The sequence below is a fragment of the Scleropages formosus genome, chromosome 20, assembly GCF_900964775.1.
Source record: "Scleropages formosus chromosome 20, fSclFor1.1, whole genome shotgun sequence".
NCBI classification, from domain to species: Eukaryota; Metazoa; Chordata; class Actinopteri; order Osteoglossiformes; family Osteoglossidae; genus Scleropages; species Scleropages formosus.
This window is the reverse complement of record NC_041825.1, coordinates 23,422,873-23,444,290: the sequence shown is the minus strand read 5'-3', so window position 1 is coordinate 23,444,290 and position 21,418 is coordinate 23,422,873. Positions and strand designations below refer to the sequence as shown.

At 44.7% G+C, this 21,418-nt stretch overlaps 1 protein-coding gene and 1 non-coding gene across 6 annotated transcripts; one reads left to right on the top strand and one right to left on the bottom strand.

The window, feature by feature from the left end:
- Positions 1 to 544: 544 nt before the first annotated feature.
- trnaq-cug (transfer RNA glutamine (anticodon CUG)) lies at positions 545 to 616 on the bottom strand. Its single transcript has one exon. It is a non-coding gene; the product is annotated as a tRNA-Gln (tRNA).
- Positions 617 to 853: 237 nt separating this feature from the next.
- l3mbtl2 (L3MBTL histone methyl-lysine binding protein 2) lies at positions 854 to 21,347 on the top strand. Of its 5 annotated transcripts, none has more exons than XM_029246767.1 (19): positions 878 to 918; positions 2,673 to 3,180; positions 4,981 to 5,152; positions 5,493 to 5,626; positions 6,116 to 6,239; positions 14,503 to 14,582; positions 14,868 to 14,985; positions 15,155 to 15,289; positions 15,372 to 15,460; positions 16,015 to 16,264; positions 16,350 to 16,426; positions 16,742 to 16,846; positions 17,091 to 17,232; positions 17,494 to 17,576; positions 17,744 to 17,978; positions 18,780 to 18,833; positions 18,951 to 19,109; positions 20,207 to 20,348; positions 20,387 to 21,347. In XM_029246767.1, exons 2-18 carry the CDS (start codon positions 2,806 to 2,808, stop codon positions 20,329 to 20,331), a joined length of 2,457 nt encoding a protein of 818 aa, XP_029102600.1. In that variant the 5' UTR covers positions 878 to 918; positions 2,673 to 2,805; the 3' UTR covers positions 20,332 to 20,348; positions 20,387 to 21,347. The 5 variants fall into 5 exon arrangements, with proteins under 5 accessions (XP_029102602.1, XP_029102600.1, XP_029102601.1 ...); XM_029246768.1 differs by having other exon boundaries at positions 903 to 1,125; positions 18,987 to 19,109; XM_029246766.1 differs by having other exon boundaries at positions 903 to 1,125.
- The last annotated feature ends 71 nt before the right edge of the window (positions 21,348 to 21,418 follow it).

Here is a 21,418-nt window from a genome sequence, read left to right as displayed (position 1 = left end):
TCTTTTTGTTATTAATATTTCCAGATATTCTTCAAGTTAATTAATAGTTGACCAGTTTGAACAGTAATTTCTACTTTCCCTGGTTACTAGAACACAATCGAGTGTGAATTCCCGACTTGAAGCCTGCACGGCCATTGAGAGGAATTAAGGTCCCAATTCCAAATGCTGAATCGCCAGACCAGGGAGGGACCTGGAGTGATACCTTCCCTTCTTGTCTTCCATTGCTCTGTGGTGATGGTGAAAAAAGGAGCGGTGTCATTAAGTGACGTCTTTCCTTTAAAATCGTGGTATTCAAGGCGGTGCTCAGTTCTAAAAGAAAATTCATAGTGGTCACAAAGACAAAAATCCACCTCTTTCATTGAGCAACACATGGCAAATGCAGGGACTAACGGTGCAGGTCAACACACCTGATTTCCGAATGTAATGTTTCAAACCAACACCCTTGCGCCTTGTATGTGGTGCCGCGATCCCGCTCCGGACAAGCGATTGTACACATTGTGTGTGTATATATTTGAGTCGTTCATGGTTGTAGGTTTGAAAATTTAGGTTCCACCGAGATTTGAACTCGGATCGCTGGATTCAGAGTCCAGAGTGCTAACCATTACACCATGGAACCAACCGGTAAAGAAAAGGAATTTATTATCTAAAGTAGGTAGCAAGACCCTTTAGTGGCGTAGAATATTATATTTGTTTGTATTTATACTTTGTGTTTGTCACCTTTATATATGTTTTACTTTATTTAATCCAAACAAAAACTGGATACACGTGTCTCGCTCTTCGCCTGTCATTCTGTTTACTAAACTACAAGTCCCAAAATCCCCTAGTTTTTTACGCGCCAACTATAATTGGAGAAGCACATTTCGGGCGTAGCCAATGGCAGTGCTCAAATGAGGCACGTACGAATTCAGCATGGAGTGGGTGAGGTGGTTTTTTTTGTTTTCTTCCCTCTTCTCTCCGCTTTGTATGTTTGTTGCCTACGGAATTTTTAGCTTGTGTGTGGATAGTCCTGTAATATCCTGTGGATTTATTAAGAATTAAGTAGTTTCTTGGCGAAGCCTAGTGAACACCTTCAAGACGAGCAAGAAAACAACCGAAACACACCCGGCGTGAACTGGCTAGCGCAGCGTACGACACACTTTTTTTGGGCTGATTTACATTTTACAACATTTAATTTACCTTTTCCTTGGCTCTTTTCCTTTGCTTAGAACGATCATGATTCAGTGTATCGTTATAGAAACATTCTGACTGCTTGTGTAGTGTGAAGGTATTTGTTTAAGGTAGTGAATATCATGACATATTCAGTATGACCCGTCTGTCTCTGTGTGCATGTTGTTATTCACGAATGCAGTTACGCAAGGAAAGTTAAATTTGGATCACAGACCAACTGAAACGGCGAGATGATGAATGATACATCTACAGAAATTCTGTATATGTGTATATAATATTTAGACACATTCTGCCAGCCTTAGAGCTACTACGTGATTAATTTGTGTTGGTTCAGTGTTTCTTTACCAGGCCAGGGAGATCAGTGAACAGTTATGTGTTTGAATGTTATATTGGTGTGTTTTAGAAACTCTGCATCTGTTTTGTTATAGCAGTGACATGTCCAACTCTTTCTTATGTATATTGTATTGACTAAAATATAAACAGGAATAAGTGGATCTGTTAAGACAATAATATGTCAGAGCAAAGCAGGACAGAGCCTTGTCATCTCTGGCAAGATAATCTTCTTATTCATTTTAAGATGTAGGCATCTGGTAGGTTTATTTCCTCAAGTTAGGCCTCGTGTCATAGCAGCAAATGTGCTCAAATATATTTTTCCATTTATATCAGAATTAGGGCTAAACATTGTAGATGCATTTCTTTTACATTCCTCAGATTTATCAGGGTCAAATGAAACAGTGAGCTTGTTTGCATTTCTGCCTCTCTGCATGTCCTTTGTGGATCGGTTAGCTTTTGCGTTACAATGAATTCTGTGGACTCATGGAACAAGTTCAGATCGGTGCATTGAGACTTGACCGTGAGCTTCTTCTTGCTTACAGTCTGTTAGCTTCTCATTTCCCATACCGTTAATGCCCTTCCTGTAAGAGCAGGTGGTGAGTCTCAACCTCACCATTACTTAGTTCTTTCTTTCAAATGCTTCTTCTCTTACTTAATGCTTTTATCTGTTTACACTCCTGCAATGTTTACGGCAGAATTTGAACCAACAACCATCAGCTTACAATTTCTTACCCCGTGATGAACCACTATGCAGTGTGCATGCAAAATAGTTGCGTACTTTCTCTAAGGAGCTTTTGCCTACCTGTGTCTAAGGAGACGAGCAGGGCTTTGGCATTCTTTGTAAAGGACAGGTGGTTTCAGCTGCTTTGATCATCACCCTGAGGCTCTTAGTGTGGCGTCTCATTAGCATTCCAGTCCCAACACTTGCTTGCTTTAGTATTCCTTCAAATTCTCCCCCCATGAGGTACAATAATCCAAGTGAAATCACAGCAGGAGCATTTATAGTTCAAGTATGTAATTATTAAAAGGATCCAGATCTGAAATTCAAGACATTTTATTAATTTAAAATCAACATCTCATTAAATGCAAATAGCTCACAGGCTCCTGCAGGAGACGTTTAATCCAGATACTCAAACTAAAACTACATTTTAATTTTGCTCTTGGGTTCACAGCATATTTTCTCAAGAAAGTGGATATGACATCATCTGAAGCACAAGGAAGCTGGGTTTAGGCGATTGTTGAACCCTTCCCCCCCACTCCCACCCGCCCGAGTTGATCTGTTGTAAATAAATAAGAAGGAAAGAAATGCCCAACCGGTGTGTGGCATATGGTTGTGCAAAGACACATGAAGACAATGTCACCCTGTTCCGATTCCCTAAAGACTCAGCAGAGCACCGGATGTGGGAGAAGCAGGTGCAACGGACTCGAAGTAACTGGACAGCCAAGCCATCCTCGCACCTGTGCAGTGACCACTTTGGCAAGGACTGTTTCGAACCGAGGCCCTTGTTCTCGGCAAAGTTGTCGTCTAAAACATCCCTGAAACTGAAGGAAGGGGCTGTTCCAACAGTGTTCATACGCCCCCCTTGTCCCAGCTGTCCCGAGGATGGCCCTCGCTGTAGCAAGTGCTTGCCCAAGGTTAAGCGGCGTGGTGTGACTGTCGAGCCCAGGAGTGTGGAGGAGGTGAGTAGTAGCACAGCTGTTGCTTCAAATATGATTAGAGTAGGAGGCCATTACTTCATGGAGTCCACCCTTCATTAGGTGTCTGGGATTGTGTTCCCTCCACTGGAAAGGAGAGCAAAAATCAGAGCGAGCCCTTTATGAGCTCTGTGTGTGTGTGGGGGGATCCTGTGTGTTCTTCGAAAAACATCCTCCAAGTCAGTCGTTGCCTTGTTCTGTCTATAACAATGACAGCAGATTACTCCAATAAAGCATGAAGGAGTATAATAAGGTAATATTGCATGCTATGTAAGCTGCTGTGAATAAAAGCTTAGCATAAATATAATTTTGGTCATGGAAAAGTAACAGGCATAAATACAGAAAAGAAAGTTGGAAACGTGGACCTTCGGTCTGTCGGAGTATCGTAAATTGTAAGGTTCATACCAAAATTTTGGATCAAAGACAAGCCCCAAAAGCGTACCAGACAAGAGAGGATTTTGGGAAAGAACTGCTAAATGGACCTGCTTTCTGGACCAATGTATGGCTTTATAGTGGAGGCCTGGAAGGCATGTTCCGATGCTGTACATCCTGTAAAATCGAAGGTTCTCCAAACAACCTGCAAAGTGCCATTCCTCTTCACCCCTTCTACTGGCATCGCCTGGGGGTATTGTATTCGACACCGTCACTCTCAGGGCTGAAAAGCGCCAATTGATCTGCCACCAGGACATCTGGACTCAGGGTTCTCGTGCCTGTCCTCAGTGAGCCAGAGAGACATCGATAGCCCTCCAAGGCTGACCAGTCCATGAAGCCTTGACATATTTCCCCTAAATCCTGCCTGTGTTCATCTCCACACAAAGGTTTCTGGATCATAACCTTGCGGCACACACCGACATCTTCGCCGTCTTTGTTTTCGCTGTCTGATGCATTGGTGTTTTGTGTGAATTATCGTCACTGTATTTTATTTGGTTCATGAATGTGTTGGCACATTGTTCATTTCTAGAAATGAACATTTTCTTGCTCATTTTTGTTTTTCTCAGCATAAATATCATTATAGTTGGTGTAATCCGTCTTGTATGCTTTCTTGATTTGAGCTTGTGTTAAGTACTCAGAAGTATCTGTGTTGGGATCTATTGAATGGCATTGATTTTTCAAGGGGGTTTTACAGAAGTAACTGGGATAGCTGGTAGTGTAGTGATTAGCGCAACTGACCTTGGGCCCAAAGGTCGCAGGTTCGATCTCCATTTCCGGCACTACTTAAGCAAAGTACTTACCCTAAATTGCTCCAGTGAAAGTTACTCGGCTATAAAAATGGGTAAATAGTTGTGAATAGTTTAACATTGTAGGTTGCTTTGGGAAAAAAAAGCGTCAGCTAAATGAATACATGTAAATGTAACTCAGTGCTGATTCTCCACTTTTACCCAGGTGGCTTAACTCTTAAAATAATTTTGTGATAATGTATGCAGAAATGTAAGGCATGATTGTTTTTAATATGAATTTTAGAGGATTTCCATAGTTAATGGTCACAGTTTTTCCCTGTTACATAGTGCTTTCAAATAACCAGTTGCATTAATGTTTTTTCTTGGTTCCCAAATCTTCCTTTTAAAAAGTACAAACATTTTACCAATATATGCTACCAAAGGTATGAAATATGTGGAGTGCAAAAAATATATATCCATCATACAGAGTTGGATTTCTGCCCTGTTTTGATACCATCATGTCATTATTTATCCCTCCATGTGTGTTTGTTAACAGGTGAAATGGTCATGTTGTCATAGTTATGGCAGAGAAGACCCTACCTGACCCTGTTCTGTACTCCATTCACAGGAGAGAGACAGCACATGGACTGGTGCTCCCCAGCCAAAAGAAATGGATGGTGAGGATGAGGAGGTGGATGATCATGAAGAGCAAGCAGTGTGGCCAGATGAAGCTGGGATGTTTCCCTTGCAGTCCTCCAGCTCCCCTTCCACAGACCACACCCCCAGGGAGGATGGACCAGGTGAGGGTCCATGTGGTAGTCTGTTCCCACTTCCCATCATAGTGCTAGCGTTGCCACACAAACATCTAAGTGTGTGTTATATAATCTGCCCAAACCTCCCGAGTTGCCAAATGTTTCATCAGAACAGCTTCAGGAAAATCTAAAAGTTACTCTCCATGGCTTCACCAGACTCTTCTCACTCAAAGGCTTTTGTAAAAGGTGGGGCGAACTTCAGATAAGGTTCATAGGATCTAATCCTCAACCACAATCCCAGTATGATCCCTCAGTTGCAGCCTTGTTTTCCTGCCTGCTGGGTGTCTCACAGCTTTGTGCTGTCACCTCCTCTGTTTGGTCCCTGCAGCAGTGTGTGAGATGTGTGGAATAGTCGGCACCAAGGACACCTTCTTCTCCAAGACCAAGCGCTTTTGCAGTGTCTCCTGCTCCCGCTCCTACTCGTCCAACTCCAAGAAGGCCTCCATACTGGCACGGCTACAGGTGAGGGAGGGCCTGCTGAGTCAGGTAGGGCTGTAGTTGGTGCAGTGCTGGATCTGGTACCACTAGGTAGATGCCCATGTGTTGTCTACACCCATATTTGTAATATGATCGTTCATAGTGGGTTACCCTGAAGGTTCCATGTAAGCACTATTAGTGTTGGGCATCTGTTGTTTTGAGACTTGTTGATTTTTTAAATAAAATAGATGACCAGTTAACCTAGTGTTATTATGTCTGCCTTAAGCCTTGCTTCAGAGAGGGATCATGGATGAAGGATAGTCAGGGAAGAGGAGGGGAACCCTTGATGATGATGATGATGATGTATCATTCAGAATGTTAATCCCTGTCTAACCCCATCCTCACAAAGCCCCTCAACCAAACTGGCCAGGGCAGTGGTTCTAAAATGACATTGGCGCCAAACGTTTCTGCTGGATCAAGACTGATGGTTTTTCTGTTGTGGGGTGCATTGACTGTGCCACATGACCACTCCAGGGGAAACCTCCCACCAAGAAGGCCAAGGTGCTGCACAAGGCTGCCTGGTCCTCAAAAATCGGGACATTCCTGTACTCCCAGGGAGTTGGACAGCTGCTGAATGGCACCATGACTGGGCAAGACGGTGAGTGGCCTCTGGGGATGCGACAACGTTCAAATTCAAATGTTGTTGAACTTCAAACGTTTTTGGCAGACCCAAAATCTGTCGAATTGTATCAGTGCTTTTTCGGTGGATGCAAATTTGATGAGGAAAAAAGTAGCCAAAGCAACTGAGCTCATTAAGAGCTTTATTTTATACAGTACTGTACAAAAGTCTTAGGCACTTAGATGTTTCACAAATATGTTTAGACGATTATTTAGTGTCTTCTGCGTTTGTGTCAATGGGAAAGAGCATGTTTTAGATTTCCAAGCATTCTTTTTGCAAAAAGTTACAGTATTACAGTAAGGGTTTTGTGTGTCGTTAAAGAAAGTAAAATAGTAATAAACCACTTTCTAAATAGAGAACTTGAGGTCTTTGTATGGCTCACCAGTTAACTGAAGCAGAAACAACTGTATAGAGGCAATAAAACAGTGAGGGACAAACACGCAGAATATGTGAGGTTTTGTCAGATGTGACCGTTTAACTCTTATATCTTACACCATGGCAAGAGTGACTACAGCAACAAGACACAAGGTGGTCGTCCTCGGGACAAGCGCTTGACGATGGATGGTTACTGAGCTTTGTAGGAAGTTTATTAATAAAGAGCGTTATTTTTGAATCATTCTAACTTTACAGTATGGGTTGCACAGACTAGTCAATTTGTCGGCTTTACTGCTCTGTGATGACACTTTAAACTTAACCTGGACTAGTCGCTGATCACGTGATTATGACACTAACAACATGGACGCCTCCGAGAAAACAACAGGTGAGGAGCCTGGTGGGTCACTGCAGTAAACCAGCAGCGGTTCATCAATTGTGTGGAAATACTTCGCTAAAGATGAAGCCTGTGCTACTGTCACTTGACAGCAGTTAGCGACTTCACCAAACGCCCTGCCGTAATGAAGACAAGACGGCTGCAAGTCATCAAGTTGCTGGTGAATTTCATTGTCAAAGATATTAGACCTTTAGCTGCAGTACATAGATCATGCGTCAGTTTTGTTTTCCTCCCCAAGTTGGTCCGTGTCCAATGCCTTCATTAATTTTTTTTTTTTTTTTTAATACTGAAGGCAGAAAAATGGCTTTTTATTGTTGCTGAGCACACACAAAAAGAAAAGGACTTGGCTATTAATTTTCTTTTTGTTTAATCATGAGGGGGGCACGGTGGCGCAGTGGGTTGGACCAGGTCCTGGTCTCCAGTGGGTCTGGGATTCCAGTCCCGCTTGGGGTGCCTTGCGATGAAGTGGCGTCCCATCCTGGGTGTGTCCCCTCCCCCTCCAGCCTTACGCCCTGAGTTGCCAGGTTAGGCTCCGGTTCCCTGTGACCCTGTATGGGACAAGCGGTTCAGAAAGTGTGTGTGTGTTTAATCATGCAAACTGTAGAAATCAAAATCTCACAATACCAAATATGATGAATATCCTAAAGTGCATAATATTTCCAATCTAACGGCACAGCACTACAACTAGTAGTGCTGCTGTCTCACGGCACCTGGGTGGTATGAGAGAACATGGGTTTGATCCCCACTCAGTCTCTGTGGAGTTTGCATGTTCTCTGGGTGCTCTGGTTTCCTTCCACAATCCAAAGACATGCTGTTCAGGTTCACCATAGTGTGCGAGTGAGAGAGTGAGTTTGTTCCACTGATGTATGGATGAGTGACCCATTGTAAGTAGTGTATCTAGCAGTGTAAGTAACCTTGCTGAATAAGGTGTGTTGGCTGATAACACTACATAGAGTTCATTGGTAGTCGCTTTGGAGAAAAGCATCTGCTAAATAAATGTAAACTAGCAGTTCACCATGCTTTTACCACCTGCGCTTAATAATTAGTAATAAATTTAAGAAGTAGCACGTGAAAAATACTGCCGATTTTCTCAGTGGACATGTCATCGTCCCTCACTGTCACTCTTGCTGCTTTGGAAAAGCACCTAGTGATCCATTATGAACTTATGATCAATAACTTGGAGCGAAGCCAGGATGTTCGATGAAGCTGTGATGCATGATGAGCGGTTTCAATTCGTTTACATGTAGGTTGTTCAAGAATACCACAAAATGAAATAATTCAAAGTCAAAAAACAAGATGGCAAGAAACTATAAATGAGGCATAATTTAAATATTTTACATTTTGAGCAAAAAAATGGTTTTTAAACAACGTTAATTCATAATTTGTTTTTAATTTTTTAACAAAAACGAATGAAGGCATCGTAATTCGCTTTTTCTTTTTCAATTTTGAATAAAAAAACACATGAATGCAACGTACACAGACCCAAGTTTTATAGCGTTACTTATTTTGCATCAGTCATTCTTTTGCACTTAAATGGGAGATGTAGCATAAGCTTATTGTGTTGCTGCTGAGTTGCAACCTGTTTGTTTGTGTGTGTGTGTGTGTATATATATATATATATATATATATATCCTATGTCTGAGCTGTCTGTTGTGAGCATATGAATTCAGTTTGAGAATACAGGTTGTCGATTGTTGCAAAGGGCTGTCACTATTGATTATTTTGGTAATTGAGTAATCAGACAATTTTGGCGAGTACTCGAGTATTTTTTTTTTTTTTTTTTTTTTTTTTTTTTTTTACAATAAAAATAGAATCAAGTGAACAATATGTCATGCTTTGCATTTCAAAATTGAAAATAAAGCCGTGGTTAATTTTTGTAAGGGTTATAATTCCTTGATTTGTGTGATTAGTAACCATCAAACATGCTAACCCAAGCGGGAGTTTGAGTTATGAAATCATGATGAAAAATAATGTGAACATTTGAAACGTGGATATATTCACGCCTTAAACTCCGACAAAATGTGAAGTTATCATCATCTACATTCCATTAAATTGTGTTCTCTGACGGGTGTTTAAGTGGTGAAACTCTTTATAATGCAAATATACATATATCATGTTCGGTCGTGTGTTAAACGGAGTGCAAATTAAGAGTATTCAAAATTATTAAAGTAAAGCACGGCACGGCAAATTGTACTCAAGGATTTTTTTTAAACCGGGTACTCGAAATTAATCGAGTAATCGTGACAGCCCTATTGCAAAGCCTTCACTTCTCATGTGTTTTTATTCATGACGTCATCAGCGATTAGTCGACATCGACTTGACTTTCATCACATAACTGTCGACTCGAAAACAACTCTGAAGTTGTGCAACCTCTACTTTACAGCTTTTTTTCCCAAGTTCCTAAAACTTTTTCACAGTACTGTAAGTATATGCATCACTGTCTGACAGTGTAGGGGCACTTGGGAGAGACTGTGACAATTAATGATTGTATTGTACTACAGAACTGTACTACACCACTATACACATCTATATCTGTAAATGGCTACTCAGTGATTTGTGTATATTTGCATATTGATTGTGCAGTGATAAGTATTACTTTAACGTTTTGCAATCCATGTGTTTCATTGTCTTTTGTGTAATGTAAGATGATTTACGTAAGTTCACATATATGCAGCTTGTTTTGAGATTTTAAGTGGAAATACTCGTACTGATGTTAACGAATGCTTATATTCTTACTAATATTTAATTTGAGCATAAACTGGTTTTTTTTTTTTGTTTCTTTCAAATTGCTGAAAAGAAAAAATTACTCCTGTGTGTAAAGTTTAATGCATATAAGTATTTACACACATTTTCTGAACCGCTTGTCCCATACGGGGTCACGGGGAACCGGAGCCTACCCGGTAACTCAGGGCGTAAGGCCAGAGGGGGAGGGGACACACCCAGGACGGGACGCCAGTCCATCGCAAGGCACCCCAAGCGGGAATCGAACCCCAGACCCACCGGAGAGCAGGACCCGGTCCAACCCACTGCGCCACTGCGCCCCCATATAAGTATTTATTTTCTTTTAATTTATATGTGCATCTGGATTAGTAAAAACATTACTTTCCATTTTAATTTTCATTAAAAAAACCCGCATCTGCTTTCACATCCGTACGGATTTATAAATTTAGATCCGTATTCAGCGGATTTGAATTTTGATCAGCTCCCTCACATCCCTAGCCAGTCTCCTACATGGAAGGAGAAACCCAAACGATGAGTTTGCCTATCGTACTCTGTATTGCCCCACAACCTCCCTTGGACAGGAGGTACATGGTAGGTATGGTCAACAGACTTGGATCCTGAAGATTGCCATGTTACATTTGTGTAAGTGTCTTGCTCTTGTACCCTTGAGAAAGGTGTCTAAATTTTTCCAGTGGAATATTTTGAATGAATCCTACTGAAAACCGGTGGTCAAAACTGAAGAGCATTGTGCGTTATATTTTGCGTTCGAGGTGCATTGCTGCTGTTCGTGGTGTTTCGGGTAAGTGTAGTTGTTTTGCTACCGCTTTTTCCCGTTGCGCATTCGTGTCTTGTAGCTGTGCGGGTTCATAGATACAATCGATTGTGTGTTTGTGTAGCGTTGCATGGCACTGTAATTATTTTGTTTAAATAGTATTTAGTGGCTTGTTAGGACAACCGTTCTCCGGATCATTTCTGTGTCCCGTAGCGGGAGTGGGTGTGACTCTGTGGTTCGATTAATTGCGTCTGGTTGGTTGTTTTGGTCGCCATTGTTGGTGTAGTTTTGGTTTCGATTAGGAAGTCAGCTGATAGGCAGTAGCCCGGTTTAAATAGCAGCTGGTGACCCATAGTGGCAGCGGTTGCGGTAGCCTCTTGGTGCGAAGCCCCGGGGTGCAAAGACAAGGGAGTCTACCTGCGGGAGTTCACCAAGGAAGGCCACCATTACAGCTGTCCTCAAGGGATCATGCATCCAACATGTCGGCCATCAAAGTCTTCCATGGTAAGCAAGCCATGCGATTTCGCCACTGCCAGAGACCTGGGTGCTTTCGCTGCTACAGTAATCTGGTTTATCCTCACGTGTCAAACCTTCCATCTTGCTTGACTTTCTCTATGGGACTCTGGAACTGCCAGTCTTCTGTGAGAAAAGCTGACTTCATACCAGCCTATGTGTCCTATCTCTCACTGGACCTCCTGGCCCCAACTGAAACCTGGATCACCCCAGACAACTCAGCCACACCTGCAGCACTCTCAACTAATTACTACTCCTCTCACACCTCTCGTTCCTCTGGCCGAGGTGGAGGCACAGGCCTGCTCATCTCTCCATGGTGGGAATACGCTATTCTTCCTCTTCACTTGCATGATCTGTCCTCCTTTGAACGGCATGCTGTCTCTATCACCCCCCTAATCACTCTTGTTGTGGTTGTCCTTTATCGTTCTCCTGGCCCTCTTAGCCGCTTCTTGGATGACTTGTTGAGCTCTCTGCCAGGGGACAACTCTCCGCTGATTCTCCTGGGTGACTTCAACCTGCATGTCGATGACATCCATGCAAGCGGCCTTCTGTTGCTCCTACAGTCCTTTGATCTCTCCCTGTCCCAATCCCCTGCTATTCACAAAGAAGACAACTGTCTTGACCTTGTATTTTCCTGCAACTGTGGCTGTCCCGTCACTCCACTGCATGTCTCTGACCACTTCTTCATTTCCTTTCAACCCTCCCTCACCACTAACACCTCGTCTCTTCCTGCACCCATTGTCACCTTTCGCCGCAAGTTAAAATCTCTCTCACCTTCCTGCTTTGCCTCTGCTACTCTGGCCACTCTCCCTTCTGCTGCGCAATCCTCGGCTGTATCTGCAGATGATGCCACTAACACTCTCTGCCCTATCTTCCTCCCTTGACTCTCTCTGTCCTCTGTCTTCTAGACCAGCACACCCCATTGCTACCCCATGGCTATCTGATATGTTACGTGCTAACAGGACCAAACTGCGGGCTGCAGAGCGAAGATGGCGTAAATCCAAAACTCCATCGGACCTGGATGCTTACCAGTCACTCTTAGCTGCTTTTCAGTCTGCCGTCTCTTCAGCTGAAACCTCCTTCTTCCACAACAGAATACAGTCTGCATCCAAAAAAACCACACAGACTCTTTGCCACCTTCTCATCCCTTCTGTGTCCCCCGCCACCTCCTCCTCCCTCTTATCTCATTGCTGAAGACTTTGCTTTGTTTTTCAGAGACAAAGTCAAAGCGATCACTGATAAATTCTCACCGTCAACCTGCCCGGTTCACGCTGGACTTCCCTGCGAAGCTATCCTCTCCAACTTCAAGCTGCTCTCTGAATCTGAAGTCGCTGACCTCCTGATATTGCGCAGAGCCACCACCTGCTCGCTTGATCAGATCCCATCATCACTCTTTCAGAACATTCCCCTGCAACTCTTCTCCTTCATCTCTACAATCATCAGCTCCTCATTCTCCTCTGGCTGTTTCTCAGCTGCCTTCAAGACCGCTCTAATTTCACCTCTGTTAAAAAAAACCCTCCCTGGACCCTAGTCTGATTGAAAATTACAGACCCGTCTCTCTCCTCTCCTTCCTGTCTAAAACCCTAGAGCGGGCAGCCTGTGATCAACTGTCTGATTTCCTCACCTGGAACCATCTCCTCGATGGTTATCAGTCTGGTTTCAAAGTTGGTCACTCCACTGAGACTGCCCTTCTGGCGGTATCTCACACTCTCCAAGCTGCTAGAGCTGCCTCCCTCTCCTCGGTCCTCATCCTTCTTGATCTGTCTGCAGCATTTGATACTGTCAATCATCGGATTCTACTCTCCTCTCTTAGCCAGCTTGGGATCAAAGGTGCAGCACTAAGATGGTTTGAGTCCTACCTCTCTGACAGATCCTATCAAGTGGTATGGCGGAGCTCTCATTCTTCTCCTCTGCCTCTCTCAACCGGTGTTCCGCAGGGCTCAGTATTGGGTCCTCTTTTCTCCATCTACACCTCCTCCCTCGGTCCGGTCATAGCCTCCCATGGATTCAAATACCACTGCTATGGTGATGATACCCAGCTCTTCCTCTCCTTTCCACCTGGTACGTAAGATATCTCCGCACGTGTTGCTGCCTGCCTGTCAGACATCTTTTCATGGATGTATAATCACCACCTCCCACTCAACCTCTTGAAAACAGAGATTCTTTACCTCCCAGCTGGCCTGTCCTCCTGTCATGACCTGTCGATCAAACTGGACAGCTCACTCATTTCGCCTAGCTCCTTCGCTAAGAGTCTGGGAGTAACTATTGATGCGAGTCTGTCATTCTCTCAACATACCGAAACCACAACCCGGACCTGCAGAGACATCTTGCATAATATTCGTAGGATCCGTCCCTACCTCACTATTGACTCCTCCCAACTACTTCTCCAGGCCATGGTGACTTCCCGTCTGGACTACTGCAACTTCCTCCTGTGTGGCCTTCCTGCTAATGCCATCAAACCTCTGCAGCTTCTACAGAATGCTGCTGCATGAGTTGTTTGATTTGCCAAAGTGTTCCCATGTATCTCCTCTACTCTTTTCTCTGCACTGGCTTCCTATAGCTGCCTGAATCAAATTCAAAACCCTGGTTGCTGTGTACAAATGCATCAATAGAACTGCTCCCGGCCATTTACAAGACTTAATAAACCACTACATCCCAGCCAGGCCCCTTCGCTCATCTACTTCTTCTCGCTTGGTGGTCCCATGCACGAAAAATAAAGCTCGGAGGTTCTCAGTTCTGGGTCCGTTGTGGTGGAATGACCTTCCCCTCTCACTCAGAACTGCGGAAACGCTGTCTATATTCAAGAAGGGTCTGAAAACTCACCTTTTCCAGATCTACTTTGTCCAAGATCTCTCCAGCTCATTTACGGTGTAACTGTTCATGCATCGTACGTGACCCCATAAGCATCCCCAGATACAACCTTTATTCAGCCACTACTCTGGCATTGTACTTGCTTATTTGTGTATCTTATAATATTTAAAAAAAAAAAAAAAATAAAGAAAAAATTGGTAGGAGGGTATTGGGATTTGACTGTCCTGTGTTTTGTGCACGTACTTGAACGATGAATCTCTGTGTATCAAGTGGTAGGTAACAAACTTGGTTTGCTTGAGACTTTCATGTCTGCTGCTATGTCTCCTTCTGTTAATGTAATGCATAAATTGTACTTTTACTGAGATATGTCGTTTTGGACAAAAGCATCTGCTAAATGAATAAATGTAAACGTAAATGTAAGAGTGCAGTCCACAAGTGCAAAAGTAGGACTCTCAAAGATCTTGAAATGTTTTGTATGGAGGAGGTATCCAAGAGCCCTCCAAAAGTCCTCTAGCCTCACACTACAGGAAGGGCCTCAGCTCTATTATCTTCTCCAGGGGAGGCTTCACCAAATATTAATTGCAGTGGTGTACATTTTGAGAAGGCATTTTAATCCACAATGAATGAGCTACTGACATGTTGCTTTACCCTTTCAGCGGTGGCTACTGGCTTCGACTGGGGCACCTACCTCACGGAGAATGGCTTCGATGCCGCCCCCGTCACCTGCTTCAGACACGTGAGTCCCTCTGTAGGCTCTGTCTTGGGTACTGGATTGATGCTTTATGTCCGAAGAATACTTAGCTGTGGTGGTGCAAATCTCAATGGAAGCTTGAAACATGACCATCAACATGGTCCTATCTTTAAAAACTTGAGATCTTTCCCTGATATGCCCCAGGTTCCAGTCATGAATTTTTGTGGTCATTTACATACTTTTGAGGTTATATCAGTGATCGTGTACATCTTAGCAGTTTTGCCATGTGATCTTCAAGAAACCCCATATTTGAACAGTGTTGTCCCGCAGGTACCGCTTTACTCCCAGTGGGATGATGTGACGGTGGGGCTGAAGGTGGAAGTCCTGAACAGCGATGCCGTACTGCCCAGCAAGGTCTACTGGATTGCCTCCATCATCTGTCTCGCAGGTTCACCATTGGGGGGTGCCGATGGGCGGAGCCACAGTCATGTATCACAGTCTGGTCCCCCTGTGTGGATTAAAAATATGGGGCACACTGTGTTGAGCCTGTTGAGCTGTGTAAATGACCGAGTGGAGCCCTGAGAGCTCACCACTGTGGCCACTTGCCTTCCTGCCAGGTTACAAGGCCCTCCTGCGCTATGAGGGCTTTGAAGATGATTCCAGCCATGACTTCTGGTGCAACCTGGGCACTGTGGACATTCACCCCATTGGCTGGTGTGCTGTCAACGGCAAACTGCTCGTGCCTCCTCAGTGTGAGTGGCCGGGCTTGCCCTGTCGTAGGCTTTGGGAGTACACATCAGCTTCTGGATGCCAATGTGTTTCTCTGTCCTCTAGCCGTCCACCAACGCATCAAAAACTGGAAGAAGTACCTGATGAACCGGCTGGTGGGAGCGCACACCTTGCCTGTCGACTTCTACATCAAGGTGCTGACCAGACCTGTTCAGACCCCCATGCTGGCCTGACCCAACCTGACTGAATAGAAAGTAGTTAGGCTGTACACTCAATGACCACTTTATTAGGTACACATGCATAGTACCAACCAGGTGTACCTATTAAGTTGGCCAGAGTGTCCGTACAGTCTAGCTGATTGTGTCATGAAGAGGAGCGTTAGGGCTTTACATTGTCCATTCACTGTGTGTTTGTATTGTTGGTCATATTGTTGTATTGGTGCTCAGAACTGTCGAGTCAATTACAGCCATGAGGGTGTAGGAGTAGCAGGGGTGTAGTGGTTAGAGCTGTCACTTTGTAATTGAATTCCCATGTTTGAAACCCCCCCCCCCCCGCCTACACTGTTGTATGTTGGTCTTGGTGTCTACCCTGAATTGATGTATTAAAGCAGTATATATGGGTAAATCGTTGCAAGCAGCTTTGTGTACAACGCTAACATCGTAAGGTGCTGTGTTGTGTGAGCCCCACAGTATTGTGCCCAGTATGGATGCCTCTGTGTTTGATTCTTATTCCCTCTTTTCCCTTGCAGATGGCAGAGAACATGAAGTACCCGTTCCGGCAGGGCATGCGCGTGGAGGTGGTGGACCGCACGCTGGTGAGCCGCACGCGCACTGCTGTGGTGGACACGGTGATCGGCGGCCGTCTGCGGCTGCTCTACGAGGACGCGGGGCTGGAGGCTGGCGGCGAGGCACTTTCCGACTTCTGGTGCCACATGTGGAGCCCGCTGTTGCACCCCGTAGGCTGGTCCCGCAAGGTGGGCCATGTTATCAAGAGCAGCGGTAAGCACTGGCTGTGGGGGGGCCTTGACATCTGTTGTGGGCGAGGAAAAGGAGAGGAAAGGGAAACGTTTGCTCTCTGTTTCAGACAAGCGCGTGGACATGAGCAGCCACCCAACTTTCCGCAAGATCTACTGCGACAGCGTCCCCCACCTCTTCAAAAAGGTCAGGCTGTCCATGTGTGGACCTTGAATGTCTGGGTTCATACAGTGTGTATGTGTGTACGTATATACACACACACACACACACACACACACACACACACACACACACACACACAGGTTTGTGTAGAATGCTGTATTTCTGTTAGTCTATTTCATGGTTTCATATACTGTGTTTATGGTGTCTGTCTGAAATGTCTGTATGTTGTCAGTCGTCGTTCTGTGTGTGTGCTGAGTTATTGCAGTACACTGACTTGAAGATTTGTGTATTTTGCTGTGATATGTATTTGGGTTGACTGTGAGCGGCTGTGCGTTTCAGGTCCGGACTGTGTATATGGAGGGGGGCTTCTTTCAGGAGGGGATGAAGTTGGAGGCCATTGACCCTCTCAACCTGGGCAACATCTGTGTGGCAACTGTGCGCAAGGTGCTCCATCTCTCTTTCTGTCTCACAAACACACTCTGCAGTCACTCTCCTTATCCATTCTGCAGCACCTCAGCATACTCGTCCCACACTAAGTACTGTGTTCCCCAGAGAACATCCACCCTCGGTCTGTTTTACACCCTGCTGCTCCATTGGCTGAAATTTCAGGGATTTTGTGACCTAGAATGTGCCGTGTTACACAGGACATACGTCCACCATCCTCTCTCACCATCTGTCTGTCTCTTAGGTACTGCTGGATGGATACCTGATGGTGGGTCTCGACGGGGTGGAGACAGAGGACGGCTGGTTCTGCTACCATGCATCCTCCCACGCCATACTGCCTGTGGGCTTCTGTGAGAAGAACCAGATCCCCCTCACGCTGCCCGCTGGTATGTCCTGGCTCACCTCCATGTTCCAAACAGACTTGTAACCAAAAGGTTTTGATCTCTGCTGTTATACCCTTGAGAGTGGTGTTGAACCTGAGTTGAACAGGACTTGAACTGGTGTCCTGAAAAAGTCACGTTTTTAAAAACTGCTTTTGTTGTCATGCTCTCTGCAGCATCCCCCAGCATGTCAGTGAGACTTGTTTTGTCAACACTGAACCTCATGCAGGCAGGTGTGTAAATGCCACATGTCTGTGTCACCAACAGGTTATGACCGGGTGACCTTCACCTGGCCCAAATACTTGGAGGAGACTGGAGCCATCGCTGCACCGGCGAGACTTTTCAACACAGTGAGTCCAGTAGAAACACCTGTCCTTGTATACATGGGAACCCTCTGAGACTGCATTCCCAGTCCATATACTACTGGTGCAACTCTGATGGCTGGGTGAGGGTGGGAAGGGCTCAAAAACAGATAATAGATCTTGTTTTACTGTGACGACTCTGTCTTCTCCTGAAGGACTGCCCCGGCCACGGCTTTGCCCCAGGGATGAAGCTGGAGGCGGTGGACCTGATGGAGCCGCGGCTCGTGTGCGTAGCCACCGTGAGGCGCTGTGCCGGCCGCCTGCTTCTGCTGCACTTTGATGGCTGGGAGCCCGAGTTTGACCAATGGGTCGACTACCAGTCCCCCGACATCTACCCCGTGGGCTGGTGTGAAATCACGGGCTACCAGCTACAGCCCCCCATTGCCTCCGGTAAGGGCAGGACTAGTGCAGGAGGAGAGGGGAAGGTGGGGACACCACTGCAGCTTTTCCAGTTAAAATATATACATACAGAATGTGTCAGTGGTTGTGGATAAGGAGGCAGCAGAATGTTTGGGGTAAGTAGATCTGTTGTTGGGGGGTATTCACGTATGTGAATATCAAATGTTAAGTCTTGTCGCCTCCATGTGCTGATGTGGTGTGTTGGTTGGGTTTTGGTTAGTTGGTGGTTAACGGATGGCTGGAGTGGGAGGTTTCTTGGTGGGTGGAGTCACTGGGACTACGCCGCGAGCATGGAGGGGGGTGGGTCTGGGATGCCAGATCTCACAGTTGAGCCTTCTGGAGATGTCGTGGGCTCAATTCAATGAAACATCAACAAAGGAAGGTGCCCACTTTACAACCCCAGCGAAATGCTCGCTGTGGCTCCTAGTGAGGAGGGTAGTACCTGTCCATGATGTGGGCTGATTTGTAGGTGGAGGGAGATATTCTGAGGTTGGTTGGGTGGTATATAGGGTTTTAGGAAGGATGGGGTACTGGTGGCATGGTTGGTTTGTGTCCAGCCCCCTTAATTTTGGCACATGGGTTTGAACATCTTTCCCTGTGTATTATTGTATTGGGTCTACACTGTACTTTGGGTAAGAAGCTATGATTTTTAAATTAATTTTGTCCTCGTTAATCAACGGCAAGGAATAATTGATCTAGTCCTTCAGTACTGGTTCTGGCTTGGAAAAATGCTCAACTTGTTGGTCACAATCCTGTTACTACACTGACATATCCTTTCTCTCCCAATTGCAGAACCTGCACCAAGAGAAGAAGCGCCCAAGAAACCCAAACTCCTGGGTAAAAAAAGTATGTTCGACTATCTCCGACATCGCACATTGCCACTTGCTCTCTTATTGGCTGAGCTTTTGAAGTTCATCTTCGTTCGTGTCCCGATCCTCCGATTCATCCGTCCACTCCTCCCAGCCTCTCATCCTCGTCACCACTCTCATGCCATTCCAGAGAAGAAGATGGTGAAGAAGAAACTGGCTAACCTCATCTCCAAAAACTTACCCCCACCTCGAGCGCGCCAGCGTTCTCCAGGCAGTGACCCGTCTCTCAAAGCAGAGGAACTGGGAGATGACAGTGAGTCACCTTTTCCAGCACCACCTTTTTTTTGCCAGGGTCTGGATGCGCCATCATACCGTAGAAGCAGTACTAAGACCACGTCACAAGATTCTTAAGGAACTGTTCCCTTACCCCTCCGACCACTTTAATAAATAGTGATGAGAACACCAAATCATCATATTTTCTAAAGTGGCACATTTTTCCACTCTGTTTATTTTTAATTGCGATTCCCCCTCCCTTCCACTTACCTGTTTTCTATGATTTCTGCTTGATGCTGCATGAATGCAACCCGTGTTTGTGTCCATGCAGTAGAGGGCAGTAAAGAGCACCAAACAGAGTGATTGTTGTGCCACCTCCAGTTCAGATTCTTCCTACAGTGTTTACAGCTCCTCTTTGGAGTTCTAGGGTACTGGTGATTAATAACAAGCCAAGGGCCATTGCATGTTTATGACATGAACTGGTCAGCAGTGAAGGAATGCCTTTATTCATAATTCTTTATGAATTATGATTTACAAAAAACATATTAGGAATTGTGGAATAATAATACAAACACTTGATGCAAAATAAAGACTGAGAGACCTCCGTTTCGGGTTGAAAATGTCCTGCACTGGCCCCCGCCAGTGGAAACCTGTGCCTGCACTATGTCAGCCCACAGTGACTCTCCGAACGGCGCGAAGCGGCGACCTTTTATTCAGTGTTTTTTACACCCACAATCATGTAATGAAAACAGTTCTTTGTTCTTTCATCGCACCATTTATTAGTTCCTGGGACCTTGGCTGGTACCCTGCTCATCTTAACAACCCACACCTGGTTTTTTCCTTTTTTTTCCTTCTTGTTTTATGCCTCTTGTCTGAGTTTTAACGTATATAGATTACTGCAAGTACTTAGACAGCTCTGCCCTTTGCGCTACATAATATAATATACCAAGATACATTTTACCTAGTAAGCCTAGTAAGTTCAAGGAAAGTTTAAAAGGTAATGTTACATTTAGAAATTCTTCTCTCTTTGATCCCAGATGTTTGTAAGCTGAAGGCTGCCGTACGACACATTCACATGTACGGCAGTCTGTAAATAAATTGATACTGAATAAATTCACCACGGTTTTTCCCCACCAGTCATTGCCGTGAAGGTGAAGGTGGAGGAGGTGGAGGAAGAGATTCCCAGTGGACCTGAGCCGACCGTCGTGGAGACAGAGGGCTTGCAGCGATCTGTGGAGAACCTCAAGCAGGAGGCGGAGTGAGCCTCCCCTTGGAACATATACACACACACACACACACACACACACACACACACACACACACACACACACACCTCCTGGAGTGTATACAGGGGTACAGGACTCTCAGAGGAGGCCACATCAGCTTGGTGTTACTGTAGTAACACAGAAGCATGTTCTGGATCTCCACAGGCTCATGAAAACTGTCGAGAGCTAGACTGACAGCTGACTGTGGAACACGTGTGAATAGCAGTATGAGTCTAGACGGGGTAACTTGGACGGGGTAACTTGGACGTATAGACACCACCTGTGCAGGCATACGCACCCTGTACATCTGTATAAACCTTGTGGATAGATATTTATACATCAAGTAACATTTAGCATCAAATGAAACATCATGTATTGTGATTGTGAAATTCTTACCTGTTCTTGTCCATCATCCATATGTGTCTATGTAGTTTTGAGTTTTTGTCCTGTAATATGCCTGCTGTCAGTTCTCTCAAATGCCAAACACTATCATGGATTCAGAGTGTAAACAACCAGAACTCTTAAAAACCTTTATTTTTGGTCACTAAAGCTTTTATGATTGAAGATGCCTTTTTTAAATAAAACTGAGCTCGAAGCAGAGCTCAGATACAATTTTTTTTTATTTGTGCCAAGGGTATTGATACAACAGTGCTGGAATAGAAAAGAGAGCTGCCCTTGACTGCTGACCAGATCCTCTGTATTTATTTTTCATCAGGTCTTTGACGGTAGAACAGCTTATAATACATCAAAAAACTTTTCAAAATTCAATTACACTTAAACTTTTGTATAATGATGACATTATAGCCTTTCACTCACAGACACCCACAGTTTTACTAGAAGTATGGGTTACTTATGGCTCACCCAGTTTCAATGTTCTTGTTTAGGGTCTTGGAGAAACAAGTTTTGCTGCATTTTCTGTGCTAAGACAGCACAGAAGCACAGATCACAACCCTAATCATTACGTTTATTAATTTAGATGATGCTTTTCTTCAAAAAGGCAATTTTTTACTCATTTTCAGCTGGGTATTTTTTTTACTGGAGCAATTTTAGGGCAAGTACATTGCTCAGGGGTATTGCAGCCAGA

Coding starts and splice junctions, on each gene's coding strand:
- l3mbtl2 (XM_029246767.1), top strand. CDS start 2,806: ATGCCCAACCGGTGTGTGGCATATGGTTGTGCAAAGACACATGAAGAC. Junction 16,265..16,349: donor CCATGTTATCAAGAGCAGCG/GTAAGCACTGGC, acceptor TCTCTGTTTCAG/ACAAGCGCGTGGACATGAGC. Junction 17,577..17,743: donor CGGCGAGACTTTTCAACACA/GTGAGTCCAGTA, acceptor CTTCTCCTGAAG/GACTGCCCCGGCCACGGCTT.